This window comes from Prinia subflava, chromosome 1, assembly GCF_021018805.1.
Source record: "Prinia subflava isolate CZ2003 ecotype Zambia chromosome 1, Cam_Psub_1.2, whole genome shotgun sequence".
NCBI classification, from domain to species: domain Eukaryota; kingdom Metazoa; phylum Chordata; class Aves; order Passeriformes; family Cisticolidae; genus Prinia; species Prinia subflava.
The window spans coordinates 132,622,202-132,647,033 of record NC_086247.1 but is presented as its reverse complement, the minus strand read 5'-3'; the positions used below and the strand labels follow the sequence as shown (position 1 = coordinate 132,647,033).

At 38.0% G+C, this 24,832-nt stretch overlaps 1 protein-coding gene across 1 annotated transcript in view; it reads left to right on the top strand.

The window, feature by feature from the left end:
- Window positions 1-363: 363 nt before the first annotated feature.
- RUNDC3B (RUN domain containing 3B) overlaps window positions 364-24,832 on the top strand; it is a 51,402-nt gene continuing 26,933 nt past the window's right edge. Inside the window, exons 1-6 of the mRNA XM_063412792.1 lie at window positions 364-720; window positions 7,531-7,646; window positions 15,687-15,820; window positions 17,873-17,958; window positions 21,043-21,132; window positions 24,275-24,355. Coding sequence (XP_063268862.1) covers window positions 617-720; window positions 7,531-7,646; window positions 15,687-15,820; window positions 17,873-17,958; window positions 21,043-21,132; window positions 24,275-24,355 — 611 coding nt within the window. The 5' untranslated portion in view covers window positions 364-616. The remainder of the gene's footprint in view (window positions 721-7,530; window positions 7,647-15,686; window positions 15,821-17,872; window positions 17,959-21,042; window positions 21,133-24,274; window positions 24,356-24,832) is intronic.

Genomic DNA, 24,832 nt, shown 5'->3' with positions numbered 1-24,832 from the left:
TCTAATTAATGACTGACTTTATTTCAAACTCTAAAAGCCACATGCAGGGAGGTTTTCACATCCTAGACGCCAAAGCGCTAAGATGGGAAAGAACTGATAACAATCGAAGGAAGACCTCAATTTTGCGGACGCTCGGAGAGCCGCAGGGCTCCCCCGGGGCTCCCCCGGCGCTCCCACCCAGCGCCGCCCGCCCCGCGCCCCGCGGCCGCCTCAGGAGCGGCGCCCCCCGCGCGCTTCCGCCGGGCGCGCGCCCCTCGGGAGCGCCCCCGCCCCTGGGGAGCGCCGCCAGGCGGCGCCGGCGCCGCGCGCCCCGCGCGCTGATTGGCTGGCGGCGCCGGCGCTCTGCGGCGCTGTGGCCGCCCGGCTGCCGGTGCGGGGGGGGCGAGCCGCCCCCGCCGCGGGGTCCCCGCGCATCCCCGCCCGACCCGCCGCTGCCTCGGGCGCTCCGGGACCGGGCAGCGGGAGGAGGAGCGGGGAAAGCACGGGGGCCTCCTCATCCGCTTCCTTCTCGTCCGCGTGCCGCGGCGGCGGCAGGCGCAGCATCCTGGAGAGCGGGAGGCCGGGAACAAAGGCTCCGCGCCAGCCCCGTCGGCTCCACCTGCCCTGGCCAGCGGAGATGGCGTCCCTCGGCTTAGGGGGACTCAACGTCTCCGCCCGGAGGAAGAGCGTCCCGTCCCGCAACGCCGCGGTGGAGAGGCGGAACTTGATCACGGTGTGCAGGTGAGCCCCGGGCCGGGGCCCTGCCCCCCTCGGGGACCGTCCCCCCTCGCTCCCGGCCCCGCTCCGCACAGGTGGGTCGGGGGCAGGAGCGCGGTGGCGGCCCCGCCGCAGCCCTGTCCGGGGGAGGGAGGCAGGTGCCGGGCCCCGCGGGGGTAGGGCAGCCTCCTCCATCCATCCTGACTCAGCTCCTGCGGGAGGTTCGCGGGAGTGTGTCCGGGCGGCGGGCGAGGGCCAGGGGCTCACCGGGCAGTGCGGCTGCTGCGGGGCATCGAATGGCCTCTTTTGAAGCGAGGGTCTGAGAGGTTTGCTCTCGGCACCGTGCTTGCGTTCTGCAGAGCAAGGCAGGGCAGCGTGAGCGCTCGGCAGCGCTGGACTCGTGCGGGCACAGCTGGGGTAGCTGCCCTTCAATTGACGCGGTCCGGCCGCGCGTCGGGTTCGGAGCTAATGGGCTGGGGTTCGGAGCTAATGGGCTGGGGTTCGGAGCTAATGGGATGGGGTTCGGAGCTAATGGGAAGGGATGGGAAGGGGTTCGGAGCTAATGGGGAAGGAGGGCCGAGGCGCCGTGGAGGCCGCTGACCTGTGCTCCTGAGAGCGTGCCGGTGCCGCAGGAGCATCCCGAAGAGGCTGCGCTCCGGGATATTTTTATCTACGAAATCTAGATCAGGAGATCTGCAGTACTAGAGCTACTGTATTCAAATGTATTTTTTTCTTTTTTTTTCTTTCTTTTTTTTTTTTTTTTAATAAAGCATCTTATGCAAGCTTAATAACAGTTTCTATGACGTTCTATTTCAGCGTTTCACTGCTGTGCTGCTGTCACTGTGGAATTCATGCAGCATTTCCAGGTGTGCAGCAGTGACCTGTAACGTCATGGCAAACTTTTAAATACGTGGATATGCTGGTAGCAATGGCTCCATTTGGTCGTTTGTTTCAGTTGCTTAATTTTGAAGTTATTTAAGTAATGTCAATATTATCTGTGAAAAGTCTTCAGCATATTAATGAGGGTTATGATATAATTTTAGATCTTGCAAATCTTATTAAGTTGCCAGGACAACTACTAGATTGGACCGTCATCACTTAATGCTGCAGCAGGATTTTTAAAAACCCATAGAACTTCATCTTTTCCACTCTCTTTTCTTTTGGTTTTTTTCCCCCTTTTATGGTATACTGTTAGTAGGTTTTACAAAGTGTGACTGTATCATTCATCTCATGAATTTGCTTCAGTATTCCTTCAAGTCATAGTATCTGTGTTTGAGTAGCATCAGTGCTATTCTGTCTTTTCCCGGGGTTGTAAGCTTATCTCTGCTCCTATCTGTAAAAGAAAATACAGAACAAAAAAAATTAAATTTTTTTTTCATCAAACCTGCTGAAGCAGCTTAAATAATAAAAGTTTCCAGTTTCACTGTTGTTAGATATATTGCCAATCTGTATGCTCAGGAGAACACCAGTTTTATCAAGTAATGACACAATTGTACAGGATATAAACACTTCTTTTTAAAGGAATATATTTTATTCTACAGAACTTGTTTTTTTCTGCCTCCCACTCGACAAGAACTCTTTTGTACTCTGTGCTATTACATTGTTTTATTGGTTTATTTGATGTCCTTGTCCTGAAGATGAAATGATGGTGTAATGTATTTAAAAATGCTTAGCAATCTGAAGAAATTCAGTTAAACACATATAAAACAAAGAGCTACTGCAGAAACTGTTTGAGATTGGTGTATTTTTATTATTTTCAGTAAAGCGACTTAATTTTGCTTTATCTTCACAAAACCTGAAGTTCTCAGTTTGTGAATGCACATTAAAATTTGGCAAGGATTGTTGAGGAAAAGGATTTGCATTGTTGTGATGTAAATTTATTTATATTTCTATTTTGCCAGTAAGTGTTTAAAATATTTCTGTGCTTTACTGTAGTTATTACACATTTTCTATTATAGAAAAGTGTTATTTGTTAGGAATAGCCAAGTTAGTATTGAAAAGAGTAAAATAATAGTCCTTTCCAATCAGAATTCTATGAAAATAAGAAATTGTTCTGGTTTAAAATAGCTCCAGTCAATTGACTCAATCAAATTTCGATGGTATGGCCTGTTCCCCAGTGAAGGGGAAAGATCACAAGGAAGATACTCTTCTGAGTTACCATCTGTTAACAGTCTGATAATTTAATGAATGATTTTTGTCAAAGCTTCAATTTAGCATATTTTTACTTAATAGTTATGCCAGACTTTAGGCTTTTCATCTTTTCTTACATTGAGGATATCTAACTCCTTCTGCAGATGTGGATAGTTTCTCATATTTTGAGGTTTTTTGATGGAACTGGTTTTTTCCACTGAAATGTTGAGTGTCACAGTAGCCATGGAAAGTGACATAGATATTTAAGTTCTATAAACCAATTGCATGTGAAAATGCCTGGCTGTGTTATTGTAATTGCACAGCCATGATTTAAATTGGAATAATTCTTAGGACTTTTTTCTTTGAGTATGTAATGCATGTTCTAAGCTTTGTCTCTCTCCTTACCTGTTTTCCCTGAAGTTTGATCCCTTTCATTTTCCAGTAAGTGGCACTGACATCTTTTACTAGTTGTAGATTGTTCAACCTGTTTAAATCTAGTCTTCAATAGGATTCATAGATCAAAGATATGTATAGATACAGAACAACTGAGATGGGCCCCAGAAGTGACTTGTATCCTAAATGCAGAATGTTAACACAGAATTGAACAACTATTAGGAAATATGTTTTTAAAACAGTGATTTTGCTGGTCCATGTAAGACCTGTTGCACTGACATTGGACCCTTAGCTGAACTGTCAGGTTTCATGACCACTTTTAGCTAAAGCCACTTTTAGCTAAAGGCTATTTAGGTATTGTTTCATAATCTCGGAGATTATTCAATAGTAATAGTTTAAGTTCAGTAAAATAGTATTTTAATTACACTTTCCAAATTTCAAGCTAAATAATCATGACAAAAATCCTTTCATTCATTTGAAAACTTTAAAGGAGGTGCAGAATCTGGCAAGAAAAAGGAACAGGTTTATACAGCAGTCTAATTTCCCACTTTTTTGCTTTTTGGTTAGAGGCTTGTTGCTGTTTCAGAAATAAGCTTGTAGATGTGGGATGTATCCACAAAAGGTTTGGCTTTGCTTTGGAGTTATTCAAGAAACTTGGGAGACCTTCTTGGGCATCTTGCAAAACAGTGGAAGAACCTACCCTAAAAAGATTGGTTTAAGTCTTCCATATTCAAGAATGTCTCAATCTTACATAATTCAGAAGGTCTTTTTAAGGTTGGAGAATGCTACTGTTTCTGCACCTTATTTTTTGGCTCAAGCAAGAGTAGATTTGTGACATAGAAAAAATTAGTAGTAATCCAAAAACATCGGAGTTCTTGAAGGTCATTTAGAAGCACTGATATTGGAATCCCTCCAATGGCAGTTACTGTATAAAAAAAAAAAAAAAAACAAACCCAAGGAAAGTTGGGGAGTAAAAGTTGTTGCATTAACATAATGGGAAGTGTTGGATAAAAGACATTTTTTAAAACAGTCTTGAAGCAACAGGTACTATAGCAACAGAAGCAACATTACTCCTCTGCTCTTGCAGTCCACTTCAAAGTTAACCTCTGATGTGTAAGCTGACTGTTGCTCTGGAGTGCAGTGCTGCTGTGGCAGCCCAGTGGAGAAAAGATAAAGTGCAGTGGTGCTTGGGCTCTATTCCTCGGTAGCAAGTGACAGGATGAGAGGAAAAAGCCTTAAGTTGCACCAGGGAGGTTTAGGCTGGGTATTCAGAGAAATTTCTTCACAGGAGGGGTGGTCAGGCATTGGAACAGAATGCCCAGGGAAGTGGTAGGAGCACCATTCCTGGAAGTGTTCCAAGAAAATGTGGATATGGCACTTGAGATCATGGTATAGTGGTGAGCTTGTCACTGTTAACAGTTGGATTCCATGATAATAAGGGTCATTTCCAACCTTAGAGGTTCTGTGAAGATGGGAGCAGTACAGGGAACCAAGGAAACAGCTCTAGCTATTTGGATATTTTTTTCTTCATAGCTCCTGCATACTTTAGACCTGAGCTTTTGTTTCTTGACTTTCAGTCTCCATGTGGCTGCACCTAAGTGGATTTTCTGATCTGGGACCCACATGCTGGAAACAACTACAATGACTGAGGAGAATTGTTTACTTGGTGCTTACAGTGTAACCTTTTCCCAAAGACATAACTTCCATACACCCTTAATCCTTTCTCCAATATACATGAAAAACATGGTGAAGTGTGAATCCCCTATGCAAAATGTGCTCAGGACTTTTAACTTGCACTTAAATATATGTTTGCCTCTTTGTAGTATTTGGAGGAAAATAGATAACACACAAGTATTTACCTAAGAGGTTTTTTAAGATCTCAAAAAAATATTTGTAGTGAATCAAATTTTGCTTGGTAGTGCTGTTATCTTCCTGATCTTCCTGCTCTATGGAAGTAAGTACATACTTGCACTCCCTGTAAGTTCTGCTAAAAGCAAATTTAACCAAACTTGACTGTAAAGGTTTAGGGTTTTGGTGAAAGGGTAGACAGATGAAAATTAACATTTCTAATGTTACGCAGTAATATGAGCTCTTAAAAAGGACACCATTTTCATTATGAGCTCTTAGACTGTGTTTTAGAATCAGACCCTTGATATATAAAAAATTTTTGATTCTAATACTAGAATTTTTTTTCTTCAGTTGAGTTGCAGAATGCTTTAAAATTACAAAAACCCCCAACTTATCTCTGATTTTTAGAAGTGTTTGTGAAATTGCTCTGAAGTGTTTCTTTTTGAATATATCTCCATTTCTGAATAGGTATTCCATACAATATTAATTAGTGAACTTTCAAGTATGACACTGAATACAGGAAAAATAGACATAGCTTTATATTGTACTCTTCTGGATTTTGCAGTTTATGGATGATCATATTTCTGAGTATAAGATGATATTCCTGTATACAGGGCAGTACCTCACTCTGCTAACTCACTGTCTATCTTGTGTATGGATCTGTGAGTGATGTGCTGCACCGTATCTTTTCCAGACCTGCATGGTGTGGGAGGACTCATCTTGTTACAGTTAATATTAGCTTAGTCATGGCATTGCTATAGGCGTGTGTTTTTCAAAATGAAGGGGTTTTTTATCAAAAATTTCTCAGCTGTGATATGGCTTTGAGGAAGCAATAAGTTCTGCCATTAGAGGAGTCAATAGCAGTTAACTGGTGGGCATGCATGTCTCTCACTTATTCAAAATTGGTTAAAGGTGTGGAGGAGTTCAAAACTGAGTCATAATTTGGCACTGCAGGAGAAGCTTCCTCCTCCACCCTAATTCATTCCTAATTCCTGGTCTGCAAAAAACACTACAACAATTGAAGCCTGCTGCAGGAAAGGTAAAATAGAGAGTTTTTATTCAGAAGTTTACTGAGTAAAACAAAATTGAGAGGAAGCTGTTGAGCTATGTGTCAATTTAGTTTGAGCATGTCAGTTTTGTGCATCAGAAGGCTGTGCTGACTCCACGAAGGAGGCAGTTACTTCTGTAGTACAGAGGATTTCAAAATACAACCAGTGTAAGGAGCTTCATTCCTGCCCAGGCCTGTAATGCTGTGCTACTCCTGCAGCTGTGTCATAGAAGTGCTTGTGTTGAGATGCTCTGGAGGATATTTTTTAGGAATGTATCCACTTCTTCCCTCCTTTCCAGTACTGAAAATCTAGAACAGTTCATAGTGAGTGCCATGAAAAGGGGAACTGGCAAAACTGAGGAAGCTGGTGCTTGCTCAGGTGTAGGATCTGGGAGGAGCAGGCAGAGTGAGAACACCCTGAGTTGGTACTGTTGTCATTTGGGTGCTGTGAAAACTACCTCCTCAGGCAGTACAAATTAGTATTAATACAAATAAGATTGTTGCAAAAAACCATAGTAAATGCTTCAGATTTAATACTTTTAAGTTTGAGAACATGTGAGATTGAAAACTGGAAGAACAAGTTGCATAAAGGAAAATAAAAATGGATGATGATTAAAATTATGAAGACAAAAGAAGAACAATTTTTGTCACATTTGTTGAGGTTTAAACTATCTTCTTATAATAAAAGTTTGTATAAATGTAGGTGTAACTAAACACAGCAAACTGACCAGTTGACTAGTTACATCTTGTCTGCTTTTTACATGACTTGATTCAGCCTTTCCAATTTTAAGTGTTAGATCGTTGAAATTGAAAGTTCTTCTAGCATAATAATGAGGTAATTCAGCACTGAATAAGGATCATCCCCATTCACAGGGAAATCACCCTAAGTGAATGCAGAGTTAACAATGCATAAAAATTCATTGTTTTCGAATATGTCTAGATTATTTTTGCATTAGGATGAAATTAGAGTGTTCTCATAATAGGATAAAGTTTGTATTCTGATTATTGGACATGGATTTTTGGGAATAAAAGAAGCGCTGACAAAATGTCAAGTAAAATGATTATGATTAGGATTACAAAGAGAAGCTGATGTTGGATGCTTTTGAGTGCTTGTTTTTCTACAACTTCATTAAAACAATTTTAAGAGAAAAATAATTAGCTCATTTCTTTGTGGAAAGGGTGGGGATTTTTGTTTTCTTTCTGTTTTTAAGGCTTTGTGCTTAAGACCAACAATGACAATTGCACTTCTGTGCTGTATCTGAATGTTTTGTGTGTTCCTGTTGCTCTGACTGAACTTGAAATCATCAAGGTGGATTCTGGTTCCTTGCCCTTTTGGTTTGTACAAACTACTGCCCTGCTATAGAGGACCACTAATTATTCATATAATTTATGATTGTCCTGTATTTTTGCTTTAGGTTTTCAGTCAAGACTCTGATTGACCGTTCCTGTTTTGAAACTATTGATGATACTTCCCCTGAATTTAATAATTTTGCAGCTATTCTGGAACAGATTCTAAGTCATCGACTGAAAGGTATGTTAACTTCCTTACTGGTGATGATTTTGCCATGAGAATTTGTTTATACAAACAAATGTACATCTGTACAAACTCCTTGATGCTGAATGAAAGCATTGATTTTCTTTGTGTGTCTGTCCTATTGCTGTTATCTTTGTGATTTTCTGCATTACTAAGGAAAAGTGAAAGCAACTATTTCTGTGAAACGTGTTTCCAGTGATCTTGTTGGAAGCCTTCTGGGCTGGTAATTAAACATGTGAATGTTGCCATGGTGCTGAGCTCTGTCTGCTTTTCTGCTTTATGATAAGGCTGTGTCCTAAGAGTCTGAAAGACAATTATGTTATCTGCCTCAGTAGGAGCTACAGAGCATGTCTGGTGCTGCTCCCATTCTTTCTCCTTTCCTTGCTTTCGTTGACCTCTTTTCCAGATGCTGTTTTTAGGTCCTTTCATTCTATTGCCCCACCCCTTTAGTGAAGGGGTGTTTTTTCTGCTGGAATGTCCTGGATTAGATTGCTTTTGAGAAAGGTTGATTGTTGATTTTCGTCTTGGATCAAGTCGGATGTTCTAATTCCAGATAATGTCTGTTTGCCTTTTCCAATTGTTCTAGAGGAAGCTGCTTTGCTCAGGGAACAGTGCGCTTTAGCAGTAACAGTCACTAGAAGAGGACATTGGAAGTGTCTTTCTTCTCATTTCTCACTTCTGTGTACAGTTTCTGAAATGATTTGAGGATTATGAAGAACATTGTAATTATCTAAATATAGATGTGTAATATGACAATCTACTCATTTTCATACTTTTTAACATTCAAAACCAAGCTTTGTGAACAATACTGTGTGTAGGCTGACATTTGAGTAGCACAGTTACTACCTGCTGTGGTTCTGTCAGAGAAGGAAAAAATGGTGCACAGTATGGTAGAAACATAGGGTTTGTCACATCGTGACAAAGATTTTTGGAGTGATTTGGAGTGATTATGGGTACTTAGCAGCTTGACTCTGCCGGGAAATTGCTCTCTTTTCTCCTCCTCCAACTTCAGCAATATTTGTGCAAAAGTCATTGTAAATTTTATTCGTCAACATTATTTTGCTTCACAGTCTTTTATTCAGGACAGGCAGTACAGAGAAGAAGCCTTGACAGGTTGGCAAATGGAATTTGCAAGTAAAAAATAATTCCAAGTAAGAACTGGAGAAATTCAAATACCTAAATTTTTGTTTAAATCTTCCCCTTGTAATTGCTAGTATGGTTTTCTAAGTTTGCAGAGTTAAAACTACAGAAAAAGGCAGGAACTTGCAGATTCTGTTGTAAATGGAGAATGTTTTGGTAATAAGCTAGTTGACTGCATGTAATTAAAAAAAAATAATAAAACAGAAATTGAGATAAGAAATGTACCATGGCACTTCAGATTTTGAGAGGGTATGTGTTCTACAACTTGGGGCTTGAAAGAAACTGTATTTTATTGATGGAATAGGCGAATATATTCTGAATGCGTACTTTGTGTCAGTAGGAATAGACTAAAAGCAGACTGGTGATTGCAGTGGGTTGTAGAAAGTGTTTTGAAACTGACAGAACGTATTTGATCTGTTTGTCTGTGGTAAGATAAATAGCTTCATTGTCTCAAAGTTGTCAGGATAATCTAATGGCAGTGTAGTTAAATAGAAGATCCAGATTTGAGAGTTTAGGTCTATAGAATTTTACTTTCTTAAGGCCATGGCAAACAGCAGTTCTTAATCTTTAGCTTCCTTTGGAAGTACTGGGTGAGGAAGGACGGATGAAAAAAAAGTACTAACTTTGTTATAAAGTTTACTTTTATTAGAAAACTTCTACTGGTAACTTCTGACATTAAATTGAATGTATTTTTAAGGAGCAAAGAATAATCTTGATGGAATATAGTGACTGTTTATGTTTATTGGTTTCATGCTTAATTAGGATCCAGACAAAAAAACCCCAAATCCAAAATGGTAGGAAGAAGGATGGTTATTTTAAAGGGAAAATTTTACACTTTTTCTAAAACCTTTGCAATTAAAAAATCTGTAATAGCAGTTGTCTAAGCCTTATGTTGTCCTAGTTGTTCTGGAAAAAAATGGTCATTGTAGAAACACAGGCACCATGTAAAGTGGATTTTTGATAGGTACCTGATCTGATGCTCTTGGTAGCAAAAGGGTCATGAAATAGCATTTTTTTATTTAACCACCATGAATAGTTCTGTTGATTTGACTTTTTACATTCACTCTCACTGAAGAATTAAGTTTTGGAAAGTTTTTAGATGTCATCCAGTCCAACCTCTAGCTCAAAATAGAGCTGTCACAGATTACTCATGACATTGTGCAGTTGTAATGAAAACCTCCATGACGTTTCTTAAACTCAGTGCAGTTTGCTACAGATTTTTGTTCTCCCCCTACTGCCCAGCTTTGACTTTGTGCTTACCTTTCTTGGCTGTGGTCTTCATGGGGTCCTGCAGTGAGCCAGAACAAGAAGTCAAACAGGCAGAACACTGATGACTTTCCCCATAAATGCACTTTTTTAGTCCAGCTGCTCATATTCTTAAAGATATTTTACATATGAGTATTTGCTTAGTAGTAAAATGAGATTGGCAGAAACAAACCAGCTGACACAACAGAGGTCTGTAAATGCCCCTTTAATATATGTATCTTTTCATGTAGTACAGAAGACCTGGCACATATGGCACCAAAATAGTTCTGAAAAAGGTAACATAATATGCCATGGCACTACCTTACAGCTACATGTTCTTCCAGTAAGTATCAGTCAGGAATAGGCCACTGTTGACAGTAATAGCAATCTGAATTGCCCTAAGGACGAGAGAGTTTGAGCAAGCTGTATTAGCTGATTTTTAAGGGACTACCTTAAGCTCTAGAAAGTGGAGAGCTATTTCCCTGTACTGTGTAACACTACATGGGCAGTACACCTGGTACTTCCTACAAGTGCTGGATGTATTGAGAATGTGGAGTAGACCAAAGATTGTGATGAGGAGGACGGAAGCATGTGTCCTTCTTGTCACTGAAGTAAACTGTACAGCATCCCTGCTGGCAAGATATGATACTACTGGGCAGGGTAGTTGAAAATCTTGAAAAGGGAGGAGAGAAGAAGTAACAGAAAAAATTATTAGTGACTAATTACTCTTATTTCTTCTTAGGAATAAGCTTTTGTGTGGTTTTACAATACAGCAGAAATTGTTACTTTGGGGGGATACAGGGACAATGTATTTGAAGGTCCCAATTAGACCTGTAGTCCTGAAAGGGATTTTACAAATTGTATGTGTGTTTGATAATCTTTAAGGCAAGATGAATCATTTTAGGAGCCATTTTTTTCTCATATAGTTGTTTGAAATTTTTTCCATTCTTGACCATTCTGTACTGTGGAGATGATGCAGTGTCTTGTAGTCATCTGTGTGGTTTCTTGTTTTCATTTCTGGCCACATATTTTTCAGGTATATTTCCTGTAAGTGTCTTTTTTATCAGACCAGCTAAGTATATATAAGTAGTGCAGAAATAGTAGGATATCAAAAGTGTTCAGCAACAGTACTTGAGATCTGATCTCAGATATATCCAAGCTGACTTAAAACCTGAGATAATTTCAAAGTGATGTGTACTTTGTCTTTACTATATAACTAGATTGTATTATTTTCTGCCTTTTCCTGTCACTTTAAGTTAGTGTTAAGTGAATTAATACTGAAGAACATGAATAACTATTGTAGATTTCTATGGCCATAATCTCAAACATATCTCTGAAAATTAGTCTCCTGGGTCTATTTGCTGATTGACTATGTTTTCAGTGTAATATTGTTTGTGCAACAAAAATGTTTGATATCCAAACTGCTAGTCAGTATGTGTGTTTAGAAATAGTGTTAGGTGTCAGTGTGTAAATGTACCTGGTGCATCTTGCTTGTGACTTGTATAATTTTTGCATATCATGGTTACTATGAGCACACTTGTTATCTGTACACTTACTTGCATTTACCACCACGAGGACACAAAAAGTATGCTGTACTGTGCTATTTTGACACTTTGACAACTTTGTGGGCCTATTTTCCCATGCATTAAGGAGGCACTATAAACATGTCAAAAGCTTCTGCTAGGGTTGTCCGTGGAAGCTCCTTTTATCTATCCAATCTATGGAACTCCTAAATTTCAGGGGTTCTTTGGGTAAGTAAAATGCAGCTTGTAATGCTCTTTGTTCTGAGAGAAACAAGTCGGCTGGATTAAATAATGAAGGTAATGGTACTATAATGGGAGTGAAAAAGGTAGGTTAAGGATATAAGAACTAAAGGCACTACTATAATGAAATAGAAAATAAGCATACAGCTGTGGTAGGTCTTTATTTGGTGTAATAATGCTGTTAGCAGAATAGCTTTTATTACTGGATTTAGTATCTATACACACATAGTGACCTGTTACTCTTTTTGACTAAGAAGAAAGAAGAGAGCTCTTGTGTAATTTGTGGTTTAGTACATTCTTCTTGTACGGAGAAAAATTGTAAATTAATTTATAATTGTCTTGAAGGACTGAGTTTATGAACTACTCTAAGTATTTAATTAGTATTTAATTGAGCCATTCTGTAGACTTGAAATAAGGGTAGGTATCTCAGTAATTCCTCAAAAATCACACCAGTTTGGTAGCAAGAAGTTGTATTAAAATGTACTTTTTAGTGGATAGAAAAATTTACTGCAAACTAAGTAATAGAGGAGATCTGGAGAAAACCTGTCTGTACCTTGGAGCATCCAAGTCATTACTTCTTTGCAACTGTGGAACTTTGTAAGTTAAATTGGACTGTGACTGATTAGAGATCAAACTGTTTAATCTTATTTATGAAGAAATTCTTGGGCATGAAAAGGGTCTGTGATAACTGTGGATGTTTGTATCTAGTTGTTGGAACAGAAATGGGTTGATTCAAGTGTGCAGCAGTATGCAAAAATGTGGTGAAAGCAAAAAAAAAATCACAATATTGTTTCTATTTTACTTTGCAGTTCTGTAGACAGGAATGGAATTTATTTGAAAAATGTTTAGTATTACACATGCAGTTTACATGCTTAATTAACAGTTTTGTTTGGCTGATAAAACCAACATAATTTCTGTTGGAATAGCTGTCAGCTTCTACATCTTCAGATGACGTATGAACTTCACAGCAAAGACCACATGCTCTTTGTCCTGTACCTCCTGAGAAACTTTTCTTCCTTAAGAAATACCTTAACAGTACTAGCTTTCAATTTAATTAAGATCTTTGTTCAATTCTAAAACTAGCTTTCAATTTAATTAAGATCTTTAAAAATTTAGATATGATTTAGAAATCATAGAACGGCCCAGGTTGGAAGGGTCCTTGAAGAATCATCTGGACCAATCATTTGGGGATGGGAATCTAGATGAGAATATCTGGTACCCTGTCCAATCACATCTTGAAAACCTCCAGCGATGGAAGCTCTACCACATCACTGGGGATGTTGTCACAGCGAATTTTGGTTCTTGGGATGAAATCTCTCCCAGTGCAACTTGTGTGTTGTGTTGCCTTTTGTCTTCTGTGTGGCTCCTTGTAAAGAGGGAGCCTTCACCCTCTTTAAGTACTGCAAAACTGTGCTGAGTTCCCCCACTGGACTTCTCTTCCCTAGAGGGAAATCCTAATGCCTTCAGTCTTTCCTCATGGGACAGGTTCAACAGCTCTTGGAACATCTTTGTGACCTTCCTTTGGACCCTCCCCAGTCTGATCCTGTCCTCAACTTGTAGAGACCAGAACTGGACACATTGCTGCAGCCAAAGCCTGACAAGTGCTGAGTACTGGGAGCTATTTCATTTCTCATTCTTGAGACTTCTCATGGCTGTGTGCATTGAGTGCTTTGAGGGCCAAATAAAATTTCACGTGCTGAAAGCTTTTAAAATTTTAGTAAATCTATAGTTTAATATCTTCATTAGTATTTCTTAAAATACATTCTCACTATTCTGAGTCAGTCCTTTCCAGCATTTTTCTGTGTATAGATAGGTTGAGAAAGTTTTTCTTCAGATTATATTAGTTATGAGAGTGTGGGCAAGGTTTAAAGTTGTAGGGACAGAACAGTGAAATGTAGGAGACCTTGGTTCACAAAAGGTGCTGATCTGGCTGTGAGTTTCAAGTGAAGAAAATTCCTGCTGAAGCCTGAAACCTGTTGCACCCTCTCACAGAGCTGGAATGAGATGGAGCCTACTGTAATGTCAGAGTATGTTAAATTATGTCCAGCTGGCTTTCTTGATCACTGTAAACCAAGTAAGTGCTGGTATGGATTTCTGTTGTAAAGTTATTTCTTGTTTTAAATGACCATGTCTTTTTCAGGTGTTTAATTGTAAAAGGAATTTCCTTGCATTAGCACCTTCAGAAAACTGGAGCAAAACTGTTTTTTGCTAAATTTGTTCTGCCCTTAAGATTGTTTGAAAAAAGCCACAAGAGTTAATATATCATATGCTTGCCTTTATTAGTTGGAACTGGAATTGATGATATGAAGTAATCTTTACGCCCTAGCTGCATTTAATTTTGTGGATACAATTCCTAGGGCAGAAATGTTTTTCATGTGGTGAAGAATATGAAAAATATCTGTAGCTTTTTGTGTTGTTAAAATACTGTTGAATTTTTGTTGCTGTCTACTAAACTTGACATTTAACAAAATCAGTAAGATTGTAAAAGCACTTAGCTTGTGGAATTTATTTTCCTTTAGACCTTAGAACTGAGCAGATCTAAAACTACAGTAACTGTGGCACCTTGGAATTCTATTTTTTCTTTGCCATATTGGGTATTATATATTAGTTCTTCCTGCTTACGCCTTTTTTGAATTTTTTTAAGTCTTTTATCACGCCTTGAATTTAATAAATGTATCTGTGGTGAAGGAAGCAGATGGACCACAAAGTCAAGTGATATGTACCCTCTAGGGGAAGAAGAACCTGCCTCTTGAATTTCTTCAGCTCATACAGGACAGATCTTTTACACTACTCTGGCTCTGCTTGAAGCTAAGTCTAGTCATATCAGATAAAAATGCATATTTTGGATTTTATTTTCAGTATGTATGATTTGCAGTATCACTCTGATATATTCTTTCTTGAAATCTGAGCTTTCTGCAGAAAAAGAGAAGTCTCTCTCATACATTAGTAAAGCTTCATAAGTGCAATTCAAGACTTGAAATAAGATTCGCTTAAAAATAAGATCTCATTTTATATGGAGACAATTGCTGGCAGTCATGAGAGGGCAATATTAACCTCACTTGTTCCATGCGTGTTTGCAGGTATGTCTACAGTGAGAACAGTGTGCTGTTCACTCTGAAAACAGGGTTGAACTGTTATGCTGCTGCTGAAATTTATATGGACATGTCGCAAGTGCTATGTAGTTTTGCCTTTTCATTTTTTAAATGCAATATGTTGCAAACTGGAAAAAAAGGGAAGGATTTTGGTTGTAGTTCCAGAAGGCGTAATGATCTGCTAAATTATTTTTGCTCAGCTTCTGAGGGAATGTTCTGTGTACTCTCAGAAGAAATTGTGACTGCAAAACTTTTTTGCTTATGTATCAGCTTCTCTTCAAATGAAAGTACATTGTGAAAAGTTCCAGTCTGCTCCTAAAATAAAGATAACACTACCACAGCAAAATGATGTTTCATATTTTTATTTATATAATTTTTTTAAAGAACAAAACTCTCTCTGCTTGACTGTATTAGTGAAATGTATATACTACCTAAAGAAATAGCATAAGTACTTCTTGCCTCATATTTTTAAGTCACAGGTTTGTGCTCTTTTGTGATTGAAGAGTTCTGTGAAGGACTCTTGAGTATTATTTTAGCATATTAACAACAAAAAAGACCAATAAAATACACATATATACACAAAGCCCTGAACTTCTCTTAATGCATCTCTTTCAAACCAGAGTGAGCTGCAATTTTTTTTACATCTGTGAGTCAGTTTTCAGTAGGAATTCATGGACTTGTTTGTATAGAATCCTTTCAGTAAAGGCAGCATATCGGGGAGTATTTAATTGCATTTATCTCCAATAAGCAGAGAGGGAGCTTCATAAATCTTTATGTATGTTGTATTTTGCTTTAAGGTCAGATCACCTGGTTCGGCTATGAAAGTCCTCGTAGTTTCTGGGACTACATTCGTGTAGCTTGCCGAAAAGTCTCTCACAATTGCATCTGCAGTATTGAGAACATGGAGAATGTCGGTTCTTCCAGAGCTAAGGTAGGGAAGAGGAAGGCTAAAGTGACCTTTTATGACATTGCTGTGACGTTTCTGTACCTGTAAATAAAACACAGTACTTAGCTTACTCCACACATTTTTTCATTGTTCGAAATATTTTTTTTAATGTGCCTGGTAAATATTTGCTTTTAAAAAGTCCCACTTTTAAATCAGAATTTGTTTCCTTTGAGATGTGTTACTCAGTGGAAAAATGTCTCTGTTCAATGATTGTGTTATATTACAAAATGATTGTACTCAGATTTTTTACCTTACATAATTATTTGAAAACACAGTATTTTTAAGGGAAATTAAGTTCTTGTGGACATGGCTAAGAAATATGAAAATTGTAGAAATTGGGTGATTTTTTTCTTTCCCCTTCTAATCATTTTAATGCATGTAGAATTTATGCACTGAGAGGATAGGTGTAATCAGCTCTTCAGATTTATTTTAAAGGTCTTTCTGAATGCTGAGATTTTCATAGATATGAATATTTAAATTCAGTAGGTAATAAGATGCAAGGCTATTTTCTGAAGTAGTCTTATAAATAAATTAAAACTTTCTATTACTCTGTGGAGTACTTCATGCCAAGTAGTAGACAGACATCCTAATAGGTGCAGTGAGTGTGGAGAACAGTGTTCAGTTTTTTAGGGGAGTATTTTGAATGTCTGGATATGAAAAGGCAGAGACCATGTTGACACAAATACCCATCGTGTGCATCAGTTTGGTGGGTGGTCCAAATCAGTGTCCTCCTCAGCCTGGCAGCTGTCAGCAAGGGTTTGCCAGTGCCACTTGGCTCTGCTTGCACTGGAGTTGCAGAGGCTTTAGTTCTTAGCTAAGCAGCATCATCACTTTTATGGTTTCAGCCATGTTCTACATAAATGCAACATAAAGGCAGCTCTCCAGGTAAATATCCTTTTAATGTCAGTGCAGTCTATGTTAAATCTTTTGCTGTGCTGTTGGTATTTATGAAAGCAATTTTATTTAGCATTTCAGAGTCTTGGAATCATTTGGGTTGGAAGGGATCTTGAAGACCATCTAGTTCCAATTCCCCTGCTGTGGGCAGAGACATCTTCCTACTTCTTTGAGCTTAAGCTGTTCCTTCTTGTCCTGTCACTACATGCTCTTGTAAAAGTCTCTCTTCATCTTTCCTGTAGGCTCCCTAGAAGGCCGCAGTTAGGTCACCCTGAAGTAGGATTATAATCTGCTACTGGTTCTGGTAGAATGTCTGTAGTGATGTTCAGCTAGATGCCAATAAGCACCAAATATATTAGACATGAGGACATACATCTTACTACCTACATAAGTATTTGTAAGTCTATGTGGTTTACAAGAAATGTTCCTGGTGTTCTCAAAACACAATCATAACTGTGGCAACCACTGGGCTGTCTCCCTCTTGTAAACTACAATGCTGTGCACTAGACCTGCAAACACACCACCATGTGCTTTCCTAAGGGGCATTTTTTAAAGTTATTGCTGTTGTTTATGGAACTGTTCTAGTGAAGTTTTGCTTTTGGACTCTACAAGATTTAGGCCTCTTGAACTTGATGTCTGTAGTTTATAAGCACCTTCTATAATAATGTTGTTACTGAGGGGAAAAATATTGCAGAACTCATTTTTCTTATGTAAAGCCCTCAAATATTTGAATGAACACATAGAATCACTTTGAGGACAAGTTACTGCCACTTTACTGTGGAAACAACTGGAAGCTTCAAATACCATTGATTTTAAAATGTAAAGCTTTCTGCCCTGGTCTGCTGTCTCTCACATACGTGAGCTTTTCAAAAGGCTGGAGCATATAATTAAAGAAAAATCCCTCCACCCTCTCTTTAAAATTTTGGATAACTTGATTTCACAATAAACTGTGTGTCCTTGTAAGAACGCATTTTTTATTTTTATTATTGCTATAATAAAGTACATCCTAGCAACTGTTTCTGTTTAATGCTAGTTTTTGTTAATCAGTCATTTACTCAGGTAAACCAGTGGTATTAGTATTCAGATTGTAAAACTGTTTCTTTCTGTAACATTTAAATATTTGATACCTGTTTTGTCTTACAGGGCCGAGCATGGATAAGGGTAGCACTTATGGAAAAACATTTGTCTGAATACATTTCCACAGCTCTGAGAGACTTCAAAACAACCAGGTCTACAAGAATTTTATTTTTGCAATATTTTAGTAAATGTTGTTTAAGTGAGGGACTTATGTTTGGAAATGAATGGTGCACTTGATTTGTGTAGTAAAGGATGTCATTAACAAAAGACCTGTAACGTAGTGAAAGATATCTAGAGTTGGTATGGATCGGGTTTTAGCATGGGTAAAACTGCAAAATAGAAAATTTTGTAATGATTTTAAAAATGTGGAAATAAGCCTGCAATTCTTGAAAAGTCAGAAGCAAAGAAAACCGCTCTAAACTAGGAACTAAATCTGAAATTGTGGTGTAGTAAGGATAGATGTAGTATTCCTTTCAAAATGGATAGAAAGCCTAAGGACTCAGTAAAAACTAATTTTTGTAGTAACTTTTCCTGGAAAAAAAAGGAAGAGAATTCTGGGAACCTCTTGAGAGCTGTAGAGTGGCACAAGTAATGATCAGGCATAGCTAGGATTCTTGATATAATAAGAAAAGAGCGTAACAGGGTTTTTTTATAACTTCTAATGATAAAAAACAGGGATGAGAATATGCCTTGTGGTAAAGAATACTCTGGCAGTTTTGGACTGGTTTTAGATAATGTGATTATTAGATGATATTTTATCTCATAACAAGTCTGTCTTACAGATTTTTGATGAAGTCATCTGAATACAAGTGGATCTGTAACATGTACTTTATGATGAACTCTCAAAGTTTAGACATAATGAATGGGCTATTAAAACAATAAGAATTTTCTCTGTAAGGACTTCTGTTCATTTAGACTATTATTTATTTTAATACTATTTGTCCCGAGATCTCCGTATATTTTGCCAGTATTAAGCTGACTTGGAAACACAACTAGGTAAACTTCCCATTTCATTGCAATTTCAAAACTTGCCTAATTTTACCCAGATTTGCTTGCATTTATAGTAGAAAAGAAGCACATAAAACAAAGAAAATCTGGAAAAGATTTACTTATTCTGCTTCAAACTGAAAAGTCACTTGGGTTTTTGAGGAGGAGATGAGGAAGAGTAGGGTCACAAATTATGTAGTTAAGTAGTACATTCTTTGTCCCTGTTTTGGTAGTGTAGTTTGTTAGTGGATAACAATGGTCTTATTTGATTAGCAGTTTCCAATTCATTTATTTGAACATGTTAATGTTTAATATATTTGAATGTTCTTTCAGTGGTATAGCTTTTGGAAACAACTTCTCTTGCATTCCAAACATAGTAAGTGCAAAGTTTCTTTTGAAGTAATATTTTAAAATACATCTAATGGAAATAGAAATTACATTTTCAGGTTTTGATTGTGTGGATTTCAAAACCACTAGCAACAATAGACGTATTTTCTTTTCCCATGTGGGATTTCAGATACATAATAACTAGCCTTATTTTTTGGATGATGATTTGCATCATTTATTTAGCATTTTAAATCTTATATTTGACTGTATGCATATTTAATAATTATTTCTATAAACTATAGATTTCTTGTGTTACATATGTGTATGTAGAATATGAGATTATCTATCATGCTGATAGCTTTTTTTAAACTTCACTGTTGTGTTTAGGCCTGGAGTTAGTACTTGAATGAAGCAGCACATTCTTAGTGCTGGATGTGCACATTAACTTGGAAGAGGGGTTGGATTAAGCATGGGCACAGAATTATTTTTCTAACTAATTGGTCAGACTCTTAAGTTATAGCAGACCGTTGTGTTGTGAGCTGTCAGATGTTATAGCATTGAATGAAGATCCGTGGGTTTTCCAAGGGAACTGTTGGTTTGCCTGGATTGCTGCAGCTGTCTCTAACATTGGCACTGCCAGGCTAACTTCTGCATCTCGCCATTGAAAGTGTGCCCTGTCCTTTTTGTGTGATTTCTTCCTAGGCACTATTTTACAAGAACTCGGTGCAGATTGGTACCTGACAGGGATTTTACAAAAGCCAATGAAATGGCTGCTAGTCTGCATTACTGTGGGCACTGCTGTTTGTTCACAAGAGTCACTGTGCTGACCCAGACTGTGGAGTCCCTGTAGCTCAGTGCTCTGGCTCAGGCAGTTTAGCCTGCTAGTGCCCTTCCTGATGTCAGAGAGTACAGAGCTGAGTTTGTACTTCCTAGCTTCTCTATCAGGACTATAATCTCTGTCTTCTGAGAGGAAGTCTTACAGATTTCTTCCTTCTACTGGGAACATCCGAGATCTTGGACAACTCATCTCCTTATAGCAAATGGATATCTGCTACAAAGCTCCAAAAGTGGGACTTCTCACAGCATGCATTATAACACAATTCAATTTCTGGAGCTGTGCCTCAAAACGTGTTTTCTGGATGTTCACCATGCAGCTCACTAGAGCTCCCTCTGAACCATCTAGAAGCTTTCATGCAATTCTTAAAACAGATGGAGTTTTGATAGGGCAGTATTGCTGGTATTTGTCTGAAATACAGGATGTATTTGGTAATCTGGCACCTTCTTGCACTCGTCTGCTGCTAGAATGTAAAGGTGAACTGTGCACCTCAGTTCCTCCTAAGTGACATTTTCAATCTTGCCTTTAGTACTGAACACCTCTTGGTTTCCCTCTTGCCACATGTAGTTCTCAGGTGAATTGTGGTGACCTTCCAGCATGCATCTTCCCAGCATGCAATATTTTAAGAAAAGGTAAACTGCCTGAAAAATAGCTGATTTGTGAATTTTTTTTTTAAAAAAAAGGGCTACTAAGAATAAGAATTGAATGTTGAACTTTAAAAGAGCCTGCAAGTACAATTGTGAGAGAAAATTTATTTTCATGTGATGGAATCATTATTTCTTTATGTACATGACACAAATTCTTCCTTTTAGAGGTAAAGTATAACATACCTTCATAATTTTTTTACATTTTATTCATCCTGTCCTGCTTGTTCATAGGATTAATATTGAAAATTCTTTTGGTTTATGTCTAAATTCTTCTGTGCTTTAAGATTGTGATGTTTTGTGCTATGTAGTCTATTAGTTTGCTTTATTTGAAATGAGATACAAATGCTTCTGAGGTTCATTAATTTTTTTATTTAAACTGGATTTCTTCAGTTTTCTGTTAAATATAAAAAATAGCTGAATTAATTTCTTTTTTATTGAAGGAGATTTTATGAAGATGGAGCAATTGTTCTTGGTGAAGAAGCAAATATGCTTGCTGGTATGCTGTTGGGACTCAATGCAATTGATTTCAGGTACTGTCTTTGCATGCTTCATAACAAAATGCTCCGGAAACGTACTTAAGTCAATTTGGATGGAAATGGAAAATATTCTTAAATTTCCATGGTATAGTTTGACAGAGAAAACATAGGTCGAGGTGAAGAAGAGGGCAAGAGAGAGCTCTCGAATGGCTCTTCTAGATAAGAACTAAGTTATGTGTTTATATAACTGTATGATTATGGGGTAGCTTTTTCAGGTATCGAAATACTAAAAGGAATCAGAAGTATAATTGCAGAAGATATTTCAAATTTATTAAATGAAGCTTATAGACGTGACATCTTTTAAAGTTGTTTTTCAACTATAAGGAAAACTGTGTGATTATGCAATTGATCATGTCCTGGTACTTGAGGACAGCATTGTAACTGCATATATAGAAAGTAATCTTTAAATTGATCACTTCTAAATTTGAAAAACATAAGCTACAAATGATAATTTAATATCATGTTAAAATTACCTGCAGCTGAACTGCTTACATCAATTGACCTTTGCAATTTCTAGCCAGGTTTTTGTGGGCTTTCGTATATGATTAATTCTGTATTTTTGAGGTAACAAAGATGCAAGCATACCCTAGATAATAAAAAAAAAACCCAACACAGTGTGAATATATGTATATATATTAAAAAAACCCATCAACAATTTATAAAGATTACAGTGCCTATAAAAGATAAAACCTGGCTGGTGCAAGACCTTGTTAGTATGCCTGGTTGGGCCAATTAAGCCTCGGGCAAAGCCACTGGCAGAGAGTTTCATAATGTAGCAGGAAAAGGAGACTGATAATGCTTCATTCTTCTGTCAGTTCACGTTAGTATTTACCTTGCAGTAGCCTTAATGCTTGTCACAAACCAATATAGGAGGTAAACTGCCAGAAAACAGAATAGTAGCCTTGCTGGATGCATTGATTGGATGGCAATGGATGATTGAGCATTGCCAAAAGGCCCTTCAGAGATTTACTGCTGTTTATTTGCCTCTGTGCCAGGCTTGTTGGACCCTTCTGTGAGCCAGCTTAAATTGTTGAAGAATGAAAAAACATCCCCAGTTAGAGGACCAGATAGTTCTTTTGTTGTTAGCTAGTTTGGTTCACAGAAGCATCCTATTAGTGGCAGAGATTTCGGGAGAACAATGCTTAGCGAAGAAAAGGAACAAATAAGGAATGAGCAATGTTTTCCCTTTCTGGTGGTAGAGACTATTTAGTTCAACTGGCTGTGGAACTGCAACTGGGTGGGGAAAGGAAAAAAAAAGAAAACAGCCTAAAAATCTAAAAATGCAGGTTTTCATGGCTGCTGAACCATCATGGAGTCAGATAAGTGCCAACTTATCTGCCAACTGTAAGGAGGGGAATGTCATGTTTGCATTTAAAAAAAAAAAAAGTTGGAAAAAATGGGGAGGGAAAGGTTGAAAACACAGGATAGCTTTTTTTTCCAGCATTGTGTCATTAGATTGCCTTAACTACATCCTCGAAATATGTTCTGGAAGAACAGAAGTGTGCTGCAGGATGATTAGAGTGCTAGCCTTGTGTACAGCAAAATTCAAATCTTACCAGATTTTATTAGTTTAAGCTTTACATAATCTGAAATTAAACTGCTTCTGTATTAGCCCTGTACTTGGAAGGACTACAGCTATACATGAATAAGCATTGCAAGATTAGGTCTGCACTATGTAAATCCTCTCATAAATAATCATCAATTGACTGTGTTTGTTTCTCAAAAGCCTGGGTGGTACGTACTAGGCTGTGAGAGCTTAGTTGTATGACTGTAGTTATTCTTCCTTTGTCCTCTGATTTCTAATATAAAGAAACCTGTTAATGGTATTCAGACTACTGATTGGCTCTTGAAGACATTTATGTTTTTTCAACCCAGCTTTTATGAGTCTTAGAATTTTCTGTGCCAAATGGGAGCTTAGTACTACAGGAGCGTTTTTATTGTGCCACATGTCACAGAGTGTTTCAAGTAGGGAGGGACCACAGTGGGCTGTCTGATCCAACCTCCCTGCTCAGGCAGGGTTATCCTAGAGCACCTGGCACGGGATTGTGTCCAGATGGTTCTTGAATATCTCCAGTGAGGGATTCCATGCCCTCTCTGGACAATCTGTTCCAGTGTGTGGTCACCTGCACAGTAAAGAAGTTCTTCCTCATATTCAGGTGGAATTTTCTGTGCATTGGTTTCTGCCCTTTGCCCCTTGTCCTATTGCTTGGCACCACTGAGCAGAGCCCTTATAGTATTGTGACTTGAATGGCTAAAAAGCCATTGCCGTTCCTTGCATGTTATAGATGAGATTTTTTTTCAGTTCAGTGTCTCATAAATGTTGACTAGCTTATCTATGTGGAAATGGAAATACGAGATTGGGCTGGAGATGAGAAAGCTTATGTGAGAACATAATCTGATTTTTTTTCTCCCCTCAGAGCAATATGGAATTACATAATTGTGATCTTGGAGGGGTGCTTTTTCACTTTCTTTGTTTTTCTTTTTTTTTTTTTGGGGGGGGGTGGGTGTGGAAATCCAACAGTTCTTTAGATGTACTTCCCAAATAGCACTTAAATTACTGCATTGTCAAAAATTCCACTTTGCAATTCAGTTAGCAAAAGCTGTGACTTCCTAGAATCTGTTTAGCAATAACAGAGACAGGAGGAACAAGGAGTATGGGCCTTATGGAAGCATGATAATTTTGTCACTTCTGTGATAATTAAACATGGTTGAAATGCAATAATTTATTTCCAGAAAAAAACCCAATACAGTGTAAATGAAAGGTTTGTAAAGCTACAGCCATTTATGAACAATTTCCAAAATTTAGATTAATTTATGTTCCTCAGCTTCCTTCACCTCAGTACCTGTAAGTGTCTGAAAGGAGAAAGACCCTGAAATATTTTTGAGAAAATTACTTAGCAGAATGGGAAAATTCCAAGCTTGTCCATAACTCTTCTGTTTCTGCTGCTTCAGTTAGCTTTCCTGTTATTCTCTTGCCATCTCTCTGTATTATTAAGAATAAAAGTGAATGTTTAAAAATTAGGGTTTATAGCACCAAAAAATTACAAAAAATGAAGTTTCAGGTTGGTAATATTCAACTGTCACTGTCATTTAATTTTCTTGTAATAAACTTATTGTTGTTGCTCTGTTTTATCAGCTTTTGTCTGAAGGGTGAGGGATTGGATGGAAGCTATCCAGCTGTCATAGATTACACACCGTACTTGAAGTTCACCCAAAGGTACTTTTTAGCCTTTAAAATTTACTTTCTGCTGTTTAAAATTTTATTTCATTGGCAATTTTTTTATTAGGCCTCTTATTTTTCATTTCATATGCAAAATTATATTTATCTCTAAGTACAAACCTGTACAGTCAGCCACCTTGCTCTTTCAGACTGTTGGAACTGTTTCATGACTCATGAAATATGAGTCATGCTAATTTTGTTTCCTTGATTAATAATAACAGTTCAGTGGGAAACAAATGCTGCATCTCCTTTGATGGTCACCAGACCAAGCTGTCCTTTCTCTTAGGCCTTAGGCCTTAGCCATAAAAGTAAAAAGTAGTTATTTTATAAATAAAAATTATGTATACTGTGATAAATGTAATATATGACAAAGGCAATATAAGCACATAACAGAAAGTTGTGGCTGGTGACTATGTAAACTGACTTTTTAGCTCCATTTAGCTCCTCTGATCAGCCTTATGATTAATAATAAAA